We start from the raw sequence: 12,478 nt of genomic DNA on the forward strand, positions 1-12,478 counted from the left end.
GCGGCAGGGCGGGGCGCGGCAGGGCGGGGTGCGGGGCGCTGGGGCGCGCGGCGCTAGCCCCCGGAGCGCGGCCGCCGGGGCGCGGCAGGGTGGGCGCGGGCCGCCGGGGCGCGGCAGGGCGGGGTGCGGGGCGCTAGGGCGTGCGGCGCCAGCCCCCGGGGCGCAGGCAGGGCGGGGTGCGTGCGGCGCCGGCCACCAGGGCGCGGGCTGGTCCTGCAGGAGGAGGCGATGAAGCTGGGCGGGACGAACATGTTTGGGTCCTGGACGTGCTGGACGCGGATGCGTTCGAGCACTGTCCAGGGCCGGACGTCCGCTTTTTCGCTACCCATACGGACAAAATCGAACGTCCGCCGGTTGGGGTCACAGATGGGTCACGCGGTGGAGTTGGCCTAAGGAACAAGGGCCGGGCCAGCTTCACTTGTACTGCAGCTACAGCGCTTCCGGACCATGGCCTGTAGCCCCGGGCCGGCTCACCGCGCTACTGTAGCCGCGGCCCGGTGTGCCCTGGTTCTAACCATGGCTACCAGCGGTACATGAGAAATCTGAATAAACTAGCCAGCCAGGACACTGGTTGCTGTCGCGTCACACAAATAAAAATTGAATTCCGTAAAGTGAAGATAACGAGGCCATGTGTTTTCACAACATTGATTAGGGCTCAGCTTGTGTGGCGGAATGGGACAGGAGGAGGGAGGTACGTACTGTTCTGAATTTCTGTTGTGCATTCAAGAAAGGCCCGGGATCCTGTTCTGAATTTCTGACAGGAGGAGGAAGGTACGTATACATGGGTGTTAAAAGTCTTGAGGCGAGCAGTGGACGATGGATAGCAATGGGCAATACTTTCCATCTATTGCCTACTGGAGTTTGCTTCCCTGCAGGCTGCAGGCAGCGCTCCAGTACCAATTATAGGCACCTCTAACACCAGGCAGGGACAGTGCATTAACACGAACCCGGAGCTAGCTAGCGATCATCATTGCCCAGCCCAGGATTTGCCCTACTACTTACTACTTACTCTCTAACTTGAAAACAGTCAGAAGAGAACGTTCACTGATTACTGATTAGTCCCAAAGAAACCTCCAGCGACATGAGCAGAGCAGGAGCTTCTGCCTGCCCTAGAGGTTTCTCTTTCTCCACAGAAACGGAGTGAAGAGTGTGAATTTATCCGGCGGAGGATTCTCAAGGGAAAACAGGCGATGAAAGATAGCTACGGGGAGTGTGGCTGGCACTAGCCCTGCGGTTTTTGTAGGAGCATGGCGGCCATGGCCGTGGATGGGATGGCGGCATGGCCATGCCTGAACCTGAACCTGAACCTGAACCTGGACAGGCAAGCAATCAAGTACGCCCATTGATTGTTACAATTGCTGCACCCGTCTCTCTGATTGTGCCTCCGCCCGCTGCTCGCGTGTGCGTGCGTGCCTGTACAGCTACCTAGTAGAGTACGTACCCATCGTCAGTCAATCATCACGCGCGGCATGGGGCTGTTGAAAACCTGGTGCTCTTGCAGCACTGCTGCATCATTGGCATCATGGGTTTCAGAGCGACCTCGCCTCTGTTCCTCTCTGTTTGAATTGATTCTTCATCCTCCTAGCGGCGGCCGGGTGGCAGCATACAGGCAGGCAGGCAGGCAGAGTAGAGTAGAATTGGTCTGCCGTGGCCACGGCAGCCTGGCGTCATAGACTCATGGTGTGCCAGTGTCCTCTGTTGGACAAGCATGATTTTCTCTTCATTTGTTTGCTTGTCCTCGACACAGGTTGAATTCATGCCTACATAAGAAGGTCTTGGCGGCAATCTATCTAAAAAATGGATACGAATTCGAATTCACGTCCGGTTGCTCCCTTTATCTTCTGGATTGGTGTTTCGGTACCTGGTTACCGCATGAATGAAATTCGTTATTCTAACTCTATTTCTTCATGAAACGAGCAATTTTTTAAATATGTATATTTGGATCATTGCAGGTTCCCCTTCTTTCATAGGGGGAAGTCCGTTTTAGCCGTGTTATTTAAGAAAGAAGAAGCAAAATACAGCAAATGATATATCTCGCTTACCCCAAGAAGATGTATCTTTGTCTCGCCTCTGGCGCCAGCTGTGCGATACTCTAACTGGACCGGCCCAATAAAGCGGTTCTGGTGCAAGGTTCTGTAGACAGGTACAAATCGGTTTCGAAACTTCCGCATATTTTTTTGTTCCTTTTTTCCTTTTGTGTGTTTTCTTGGCCGGGTTTCTTCAAGTTTTTTCTTATTTTATTATCTGTGTGTTTTGATTGGTTCTTCTTGCTTCTTTTCTTTCCCGGTTTTTCTGGTTCGTTTCTTCTTACTACTTCCATCTCAAAATATATGACGTTTTCTAGGCTAGTGTAGACCAGAAAAGTCATGTATATCGAGACGGAGGTAGTAGTTTTTCAAATACATCGCATTTGTTAATACAAGTTAAACATTTTTAGATACATGTTGAAATTTTGTTTTCAAATACTTGCCATTTGTTAATACAAGTTAAACATTTTCAGATACATGCTGAAAATTTGTCACATGCACATTAGACATTTTTTTATATATAAGTTGAACAGTTTTTTAGACACACTAGAGCATTTTCAGTACACGCTGAACAGTATTTCAAATACATGTTCAGCGTTTAATAGATACATGGTGAACATTTTCTCAAAAGCACATTGAGGATTTTTTTTAAAAAAATTTCGATTTTTTTAAATGTGCGAAACCCGGATGATTATTTTTCAAAATGTGCAAAACATTTTGTAAGCCTCAGGAACATTTCTTTAAATACCATGAACTTTTTTCCATATGGTATAAAACATTTTCCAAAGTTACGTGAACATTTTTTTTTTGAAATGTCACAGACCTATATCTGAAATGCGTGACCATTTTGTAAATGTGATGAACACTATTTGATGTTTTGAACATTTTTTTTACAATTTACGTGAATATTTGTGCCTCAGATACGCAGACGCTCCCGCAAAATATCTCTAATTTGAGTTCGATCTGCAGCCCATGCCACGGCCTAACAGCTGAGGCCCAAAAAGCTGGCTTTGTAGCGCAATTACACCGCACGCGGTCCGGATGGTGTTCACTCATTTTGACGCCGAGGCAATTCTGAAAATCCCGCTGTGTACACGCCGAGTCGAGGATTTCTGGGCGTGGCATCATGAGCCTAGAGGAAGATTCAGTGTTCGGTCTGCCTATCACATGATTCTCAATACAAAACACAGTAGAGAGGCATGGCTAAATGAGGAGGGCGGGACTTCACATGAGTTCAGTGAATCCAACAACTGGTCCATGATCTGGCACATCCAAGTCCCCTCAAAGCTCAAGATGTTTCTATGGCATTTAGCCAGGCAGTCAATGCCAACAGGAACTGTTCTGAAGCACCGTCATATGGCGACAGAAAATACTTGCCTACTCTGTGGAGCCATTGATACTTGGAGGCATGCACTGATCTCATGTCCCATGGTTGCGAGTGTATGGGCGCTGGCCCCCGAAGAGTTGGTGTTTCATATGCTAGAGCGGGGAGAGGAGAACCCCAAGGATTGATTGTTTGCGATTCATGAAATATTATCTAAGGAGCTTTTTGATCGATTGGTGGTCTCACTATGGGCGATATGGGGAGTCAGGAGAAAGGCCATACACGAGAACATCTATCAATCACCCCATTCGGTGAGTAGTTTTATATCTAGTTACTTGGGGGAGCTGCAGCTGGTAAATGCCAAGAACACAGGCGTGACGGTGCTTAGAACTGAGAATCCAAAGAGGTGGATACCTCCGAGTGCGGGCAATGCTAAGATGAACGTTGACGCGGCTGTGTCGAGGCAGGGGTCCAGGTCTATTGGGGTGATCTGCAGAGACCAAACAGGTATGTTCATCGGTGCTTCCACTTTTGGTTTCAAAAACATTGTAGACCCACCGACCCTCGAAGCTATGGCAATCAGAGAAGCACTGGCGTTGGCAGATGATCTATACTTGCGGCGGATTGAAGTGGCATCGGATTGCAAAGTGGTAGTGGAGGATCTGCAGAAGGATAATTCGGCCAGCTACGGTGCAATTGTACATGAAATAATAGCTCATTCCTCATCTTTTGATTTTTGTAGTTTTAAACATGAATTTAGGAGCTCCAACTATGAAGCTCACAACTTAGCGAGGCATGCATTATCTCTCGGTGGTGGCCGCCGTGTTTGGTTAGGCCATCCTGGGAACCTACCTTCCGTCCCTGTAAACATTATGACGAATTAATAAAGCCTCGCGACGTTGTCTCAAAAAAAAAAGAGGTGGGGTATTCTGGAAGACGCGCTCAGTCATCGGAAACGGTTGCTAAGAAAAAGTCATCGTGGCTCTCCGACAGCTGGAACGAGCCCAGTCGCCGAGGAATGGGTTCCAGACACTGATCTGTGGGCCCGCCATTGCACAGCCTGTCATTCGGGTATAAAGTGGACCCATTATATATGTTCATTCAGAATATAAAATAATCCCAGGCGTGATCCTCCTGGGCCCCACTAGATTGAGTACGCTTTGGGTGTTGTAAGAAAAGTCAAGCTTTTTCTGTGTAGCTAGACCCTGAACATTTCTAGATTTTACAGAACTACCCAACCTGATCCACATAACCATGCATTATTTATGGAGAAACAATTGGTGTTGGTTCTTTTTATTTAGATTTGTCAAACAACAAGCTGCTGGAAAAAAAAATCCTTCGCCCCAAAATTCATGTCTTATATGTGTTTAGATACAGATATATCTAGTCACGTTAAATACATCTGCATCTAAAAAAATCCAAGACAATAATTTTGGGACGAACGTAATAGTTGCACCGTAAACTGGTCCCCGTGGAGGTCAGCTTACGCTACACTTAGAGGCAAGCACAAAACAAACGAAATTAACGGGCATAGTTTTACAGAGATATACAAGCAAACACAGTCCCAAAAGTCACTCCCATCTCTGTAACAAACAAACAAATGACTTATGTCACTTTTCAGGCATCATGCTGCTTCTCCCAAGTTTTTGGGGATTCTCGGTGCACATAATTTTCCTGGTTGCTTTAGTTCCCCTAACGATCTACTCGTTTTGTCTCACATATTAATTGTAATAACATCTTATATCAAGGGACGGAGGGAGTAGTATTTAAAATTCAAGCACAAACTAGATATTTGTTCCCCTCATAAGTGGATAACAAATAACATATCCCACAACATTCCAAAAGACTAGCCTGAAGAGAGTGTGACACTTTTCCTTATAAGGTGCTCCTATCCCCCTCCCATAATCAAGATGGGACTAAAGTCGCCCAATGGTCAGGTTCTGTCGCTCTGACATTTTGCTATGCCCTATTTTTCTTTTCTCTCAACCGTGTAGTAGAACAGGGTATAAACCAGTAATATTCTGAAACAACGAGGACCTATCTGTGAACATCCTCCCCTGGACCGTAACCGAATCCCTTTTGCGGCCCACCCCGGGAAAGTTCCGTGAATTCCCGTTCCGTGGAGACAGCAGCCCAACACCAACAGCAACAGGGAGTACTACTACTAGTACTAGTAGTAAACAAATTTCGGGTGGCCAACAGCGAGGAGGATCGATCTCCAGAGAGATTAATCGCTCCCTCCCTCCCTCCCTCGCGGCGTTTCTTGGATTTGGCTCCGGCGGAGGAACCGGAGCGCCCCGTCCGCGTCTCTCGATCGAAACGCCGGCCCCGTCGCTTCCGCGGAGCTCCCCCGATCCCGTCGCCCGGTGCGGTTCGAATTCCTCCGGCCGAATTGGCGTTCTTGGCGAGAGGCGGGTCTGGATTCTTGATTGGCCGGTCGGGTTGTCTCTGCGGGGAGGCTCCGTCGGCCGGGAATCGCGCCTTCCTAGTCTGGCCAAGGTGAGCGAGTTCTTCGATCGGTTACTTCGGGAGTACAGCTGTTAGCGCTTAGCGGTGGGGATTCTATGCGGAATTCCCCCCTTGTTTATATCGGAATTCAGGAGTGAGTTTCAATGTTTCTTTTGTACTGCATGTGCTAAATTCGGAGTCTTTGTTCGAATCTCTCTGAGTGATGCTGTATTACAGACGAAAAAGAACCGATGCTCTCTCCATTTTCTAAAGAATGCTTACTAATCTTGGTAATTGTGGTGGTCAGTTACCGAAGCATATCATCAAATTGTGCTGCTTTTAATCATGTTGTGTACTTACTACTTTAGTGATCTAAAACGTACTCCCTCCGTTCCTAAATATTTGTCTTTCTAGAGATTTCAACAAGTAACTACATACGAAGCAAAATGAGTGAATCTACACTCTAAACTATGTCTATATACATCCTTATGTAGTAGTCCATTTAAAATCTCTAAAAAGACAAATATTTAGGAACGGAGGGAGTAATACATATGTGATCTAAAACATCTTATATATGCTTACAGAGGGCGTATATGCTACCAGTAGTTTCTGTAGGATCATTGCTCAAATAATACAAGCTGTGCAATGTCATGGCTGCCAATGGCTAAACATCACGACTCTTAATATAACACGCTTCTTTTCGCCAGGGAGATGTGCTAACAAGGGTCTGATGGGGCATGATGGAGGGCAGGAAAGAGAGGGGGAGATCTCATAGAGTGTTTCGGCGGATGGCGATGCAGTGCCTCTGCTCCGGGGAGCAGGCCAATCTGGTGGATGAGCTGAACCCGTCAAATGGTGAAATCGAGTTGTATGCCAAAAATGACGGCCTTCGGGAAGCCGAGTTGTCTCTCCAGGAGGGCGGTTCCCTTAACTATGAGGTTGGTGCTTCATCTTGTAGCATAAATCTTCTCATGACCAACAGCGCCTTTTTTGTTGAATCTGCTCATTTTTTTGAATTCCCTACTGCGATGCCTATATCACGTTTCCCTTTTATGTTTGCTTCATGCCGAATGATACTATATGTGACTGAAGTCCTGGAGCTGTTTATCTGACTGTTTCATGTATTGATCGATTGTCTATTTTTTTCTCCAGAAGTCGGGAATTTTTTAGTCTTAGATTCTGCTGCATCATGTGTCAAAAACATCTGTCTTTGACAGCTCGTGCATGCTTTCTGAAATCATATGTGCCTCTGCCTGCCATTTCTCTTCATTGTAATTCCATATTCAATTTTATGCTAGTTTGTACTTACCATCATATAAATCATAAAACAGTACCTACTCTGAATTTCTGCACCCTGTGTGCTGTAGTACACCAGTCTGCACTTTGTACCACACCAATCTGCAGTTTTTTGTTGTTGGTATGCTCAACTTCTCAAGTGCTTTCACATGTGTAAGAAAGATGCCTTCCCTAATGATTGTAAGCTTGATAGCCGTCCCAATAAGGGTGCTCCATATTTATTTCATTCATACTTCATAAGTTTGAATCCCAATAATTTTTCAGGAAGCAAGGGCATTGCTTGCAAAAGTCGAGTACCAACAGGGGCATGTTGAAGAAGCACTTCGTGTGCTTGATGGGATAAACACGGCTGAACTAATTCCTATGGTGAAAATGTCCATCAGTAGATTAGCAAGGGCCGATCCACATTCCAGTTATCCACCAATGTCCTTGCATACTGTTAATCTAGTAACGGAGACCATATATCTCAAAACTATAGCACTTCGTGATCTTGGGAAATTCAAAGGTACGACCCCCACCTCTCGTTTTTGTATGGATGCCCATCATTTGATCTTCTCTTCATTTCTGTCATATTATTTTTCAAACATTACTTGAACTCAATTTCGTTTTGCAGAAGCTGCACAGGAGTGCAGTATGATATTGGACGTTATAGAATCGGCACTCCCTAAGGGCTTACCAACCAAGTTTGGAGATGGTAGTAACTTGAATGCAACAATACGCAGTGCCGTTGAGTTGCTTCCTGAGCTATGGAAATTAGCGGATTTCCCTCCTGAAGTGCTCTCTTCATACAGGAGGGCTCTTCTTAGTAATTGGAACCTTGATGCAAAGGCCATTGGTAGAATACAGAAGGAGTTTGCTATTTTTCTCCTATACAGTGGCTGTGAGGCCTCAACTCCACCTCTTCGATCCCAATTGGATGGTTCATTTGTACCTCGGAATAATTTGGAAGAAGCTATTCTTCTTTTGATGATTTTATTGATGAAATTCAACCTTAAGAGGCTTGAGAGAGACCCAACTGTGATGCATCATCTGACTTTTGCATTGTCCATATCAGGACGGTTAAAACCTCTAGCCGGTCAGTTTGAAAAACTATTACCTGGTGTGTTACACAGCAGAGAGTGGCTGTACAATGTTGCACTGTGTTACCTAGCAGAAGAAGATGATCTAGCTGCCCTCAATCTGCTCAAAATGATACTAAGATTTGGAGAGGACTCCAGTTGTCTCAAAGAACTTCTTCTAACTTCAAAAATTTGTAGCGAGAACGTTGCACATGCTGAAGAAGGTGCATCCTATGCACGCAGAGCCCTTGCTAGTCTCGATGGAGGTTGTGACCAGTTAGAGGTTGTCGCGGACCTTCTACTTGGCATTTCCCTCTCCCGCCAAGCTCGATATGCTCCGAGTGGTACGGAGAGGGCTTCTCAGCAGCGTGAAGCACTGAAGGTGCTTGGTGTTGCTGAAAAGAAGATGGAAGGCAAAGATTTTAGGGTACTGTACAATCTGAGCCTTGAAAATGCTGAGCAGAGGAAACTAGATGCAGCAGCTCTTTATGCAAAGAAGTTACTGAAATTGGAGAATGGTTCAGAATTAAGGAGCTGGCTCCTTGTAGCTCGTATCACGAGTGCTCAAAAACGGTTCGAAGATGCTGAATCTATTGTAAATGCTGCCCTTGATCAGACTGCAAAGTGGTGCCAAGGAGATCTGTTGCAAACCAAAGCCAAAATTCAGGCTGCAAACGGGCAATTTAAGAAGGCAGTCGAGACTTATACCCAGCTTCTTGCTGTCATCCAACTCAGGAAGAAAAGTTTCAACTCTGGGCTTTTTGTATTACAGGTAGCTACCTGATAAAAATCGATTTTGGAGTTTTTCCTAATGCATACGACTGTCGTGCTTAATATTTTCCCAGCATTATCTTTCATTTCTGTACTGTATCTATTTGCATGTATGATGACAAACTGAAAACAAAAATCTATATCTGTAAAATAAATAACCTTTTACTATAATAAGAAAAAGCCAGCCCGAACAGTTTTTATCATATCTTTGATTGATGACAGCTAGAATGACAAGCATCTTACATGATTTTTAAGCATATACATTCAGTTGACAGAATAAATTGCAATGCCCATGTTGGGAATATTGCTTTTGAATAAAAGGGTAGAGCATTATTCTGTTTGCCACATACAGTTATGGGATTCCATTAGAAAAAGAAGTGAGAAGACTTCTCTGATGTCGTTGTTCAACTTTTCGCAGGGCACGAAGGATGATGGAAGCATGGAAACAGAGGCATGGTATAATCTGGCCCTTTTGTACCTAAGCCTGTCACAATGGAGGGATACAGAGCTTTGCATATCGAAAATAAAAGCCACCAGTGCATATTCTCCCTTGGCTTATCATGCTACAGGTGCTTCATATTCTCTTTAATACTAACTTCCCCATTCTCAAGAATCCTAGAACCGTGTTGACGCAAAAACATTTTCAGTAGCTCACAAGGAGACAACAATTCTTCACCGGAAAACAAAAAAATCATTCTTAATATTTACCGAAGATGTTTATCCATGCAGGAAAGCTACTTGAAGCAAGAGGGTTTCTAAAGGAGGCTTTTGGAGCATACTCCAAAGCATTAGATCTCGACCCTAAGCACGTACCGAGTTTGATATCTGCCGCCATTGCTCTTCGACAGCTTGGAGGGAGGCCCTTGCCTGCCGCAAGGTGCCTCCTAACTGATGCGCTGAGACTGGACAGAACGAACCATGTTGCATGGTTTAACCTCGGTCTAACCTATGAAGATGAAGGGGGCAGTTCATCAGCGGCACTTGAAGCTGCCGAATGTTTTCAGGCGGCTGCCCTTCTCGAAGAAACCGCCCCGGCTGAACCTTTCAGATAACATCGCATCCAACTTTTATAGGGAATAATCAAACTGTGAGCAGTTGTAGGTCTCATATATAGGATGAATAGTGGGTTTGAAGAAAAGAAGTATACACGGTACAGAAAATAGTGAAAGTACAAACACATGTATCATCATAATTGCGTTGATTTTACCAACATGTTGAAATTATATATAGCATGACACACTTCCCTGGCAGCTCTTGTTTAACAGGCAACTTTTTTCCATGTGATTTACAACATCTGGTTTGCAGTCTGTGCTTTAAGTAGCTTCTCATTCCTATTTTCTTTTTGTTTTCCCTTCGCTATTTCTTTCGCTGTTTTTCTTTACTTTTTTTATTTTTTTCCTTTTTCTCTTCTCTTTTTTCCGAACCTCTCTTTAAATTCATGTTTCTTTCATATTCATGAAAAATTTCAATTTCATTTTTTTTCTTCATATTATTGGTTTTTAAAATTGGCAAACTTTTTAGAAATTCGTGATTTTTTTCAAACTTGTGATTTTCTGAATCCGTGAATTTCATTAAATCCAGTTTTTTTTTTTTCAAATTTGTGAACCTTTTCGTATCAAAGAACTTTTTCAAATTGAGGAACTTTTTTCAAATCCATAAATATTCATTAAATGAGTGACCATTTTTACAAAATCCACAAAATGTTTTTGAAACTCATCAATGTTTCTCAAATTAATGGACTTTTTAAATCTCAAGTTTCTTTTAAATCCGTGAATTTTTTTTCAATTTCACAAACTTCGTTTCAAATTCATATTTTTTCTTCAAAATTACACGGTTTTTTTGAAATCATAGTTTTTTCAGTGCACACTTTTTCCAATTAAACTATATTAAACTGGTGGCCATGATACTTAGCGAACGTGCCTCGTGAAAGAGCGAGGAGGTACGAGAGGGATAGGTGGCACTTTTGGGCTGCTTATTTGGCGCCTGAAGAGCCGGTTTATAGTGTTTTTGCAAACCGGCGCCTTCACATGCACACTACCCTCGTGCGGCTGGCCCATTAACTCATTTTTCTCGTTTTAAGACAACGAAAATGTTGTGGTGCCCCACGAGACTCGAACCGCGCTCGTTCCGATATAGTATGGATCGACTAACCAACTAGGCAACCCGACCTCATGTGATAGATTCGTTCTACTCCCTCCGTCTCAAAATAAGTGACTCAACTTTGTATTAAGTTTAGTAAAAACTTATTACAAAGTTGAGTCAAACTTAGTACAAAGTTGAGTCACTTATTTTGGGACGTAGGGAGTATTTCTTAAAATACAACACTGGAGAATGCACTGTTTTGTGTTTGGTCCTCCTTTTCTCTTTCTTTTTTTGTCCCTTTCTATTCTTTGCTTTATTTTACTTTTCGTGAATGCACGAACTATTTTAAATTCTTGATGTTTTTTGAAACTCATGAAGTTTTTCTTCGGAAATGGGTGAACTTTTTACCAAAACTGATATTTTTTGTCAAAGCTCATGAACATTTTAAAATTTGGTGAAGTTTTTCCCAAATTGGAGGAACCTTTTTCAAAATTACTGAACTTATTTTTCAAATTTTAAGAAACTTTTTGAAAATTGATGAATTTTTTTAAAATTTGATGCTATTTTATTTTTGATGAACTTTTTTGAAATTTGATGAACTTTTTCATTTTTATGAACTTTTTTTAAAATCGATGAAAATTTTCAAATTCATAAACTTTTTTCAAAATCAATGAACATATTGAAATTTATGATTTTTTAGGTTTTCACATTTTTTTCATTTTTTAGTAAAGTCAATGGTTGACAATTCAGCGGCTGACCGGTCAACCCGACCAGTCAGCAGCGAACCTGCCTAAAATATTAGTAGCAAACCCATCGAAGCAGCGACCAACATCGAACGAGTGCCGAGCGAGTGAGCGCGTGTTGGGCCGGCGCAAGTCACGGCTACGTGAGCGCCCCTTCCGTGAACGGGCGCCTGAAGCGTCGTATAGGAGCTCCCGGAGGTCTCCGAAGGGACTCCCCTAGCGAACCATTTTCGTTCGCTTGAACATTCCCATGGAACAATTTGTTCGCACAAGAACCTGCTCAGGCAACGCGTTCACCCGATATTATGGTCCAAAAAAATAAAACTCTCATTTAATAACTGTGCAAACATGATGATCAGCTACATACGAATACGATCAACATAGTTTACCATTTATTTTTAATCAGTTATGCATGCATACACCGTTTTGGGCAAGTTGTATGGCCGGCTCTCGTAGTGCTGTTCGTGGACGGGTCCGTATGAGTCCACAGACAAATAGTGTGTTTGTTTGGAGGGTCGGCATGGAGATCGATGATCACGATCTGCAAAGTTTGCCATTTATTTAGAAAAAAAAGACCTCTTTGACTAGGTATGCATGCATGCACCGCCTCCAGATTTTCACGGAAGTTGATTGACAACCATTCCCATCTGGACTTCTGGAGTCGGCGGCGCCGACATCGTCGCCCCGCTAGCCTATAAATACCCCCCGTGGCGGCATCCGCCGCATCCA

At 43.8% G+C, this 12,478-nt stretch overlaps 1 protein-coding gene across 1 annotated transcript; it reads left to right on the forward strand.

Moving 5' to 3' along the window:
• The first annotated feature begins 5,529 nt into the window (after positions 1-5,529).
• LOC119291964 (protein NPGR2-like) lies at positions 5,530-10,174 on the forward strand. The gene is made up of 6 exons (XM_037570772.1): positions 5,530-5,850; positions 6,507-6,737; positions 7,360-7,600; positions 7,709-8,925; positions 9,343-9,493; positions 9,654-10,174. The coding sequence occupies exons 2-6, from the start codon at positions 6,537-6,539 to the stop codon at positions 9,974-9,976; spliced, it is 2,133 nt and encodes a 710-aa protein (XP_037426669.1). The 5' UTR covers positions 5,530-5,850; positions 6,507-6,536; the 3' UTR covers positions 9,977-10,174.
• Positions 10,175-12,478: the final 2,304 nt, after the last annotated feature.

The sequence above is a fragment of the Triticum dicoccoides genome, chromosome 4B (genome assembly GCF_002162155.2).
Source record: "Triticum dicoccoides isolate Atlit2015 ecotype Zavitan chromosome 4B, WEW_v2.0, whole genome shotgun sequence".
NCBI lineage: Eukaryota > Viridiplantae > Streptophyta > Magnoliopsida > Poales > Poaceae > Triticum > Triticum dicoccoides.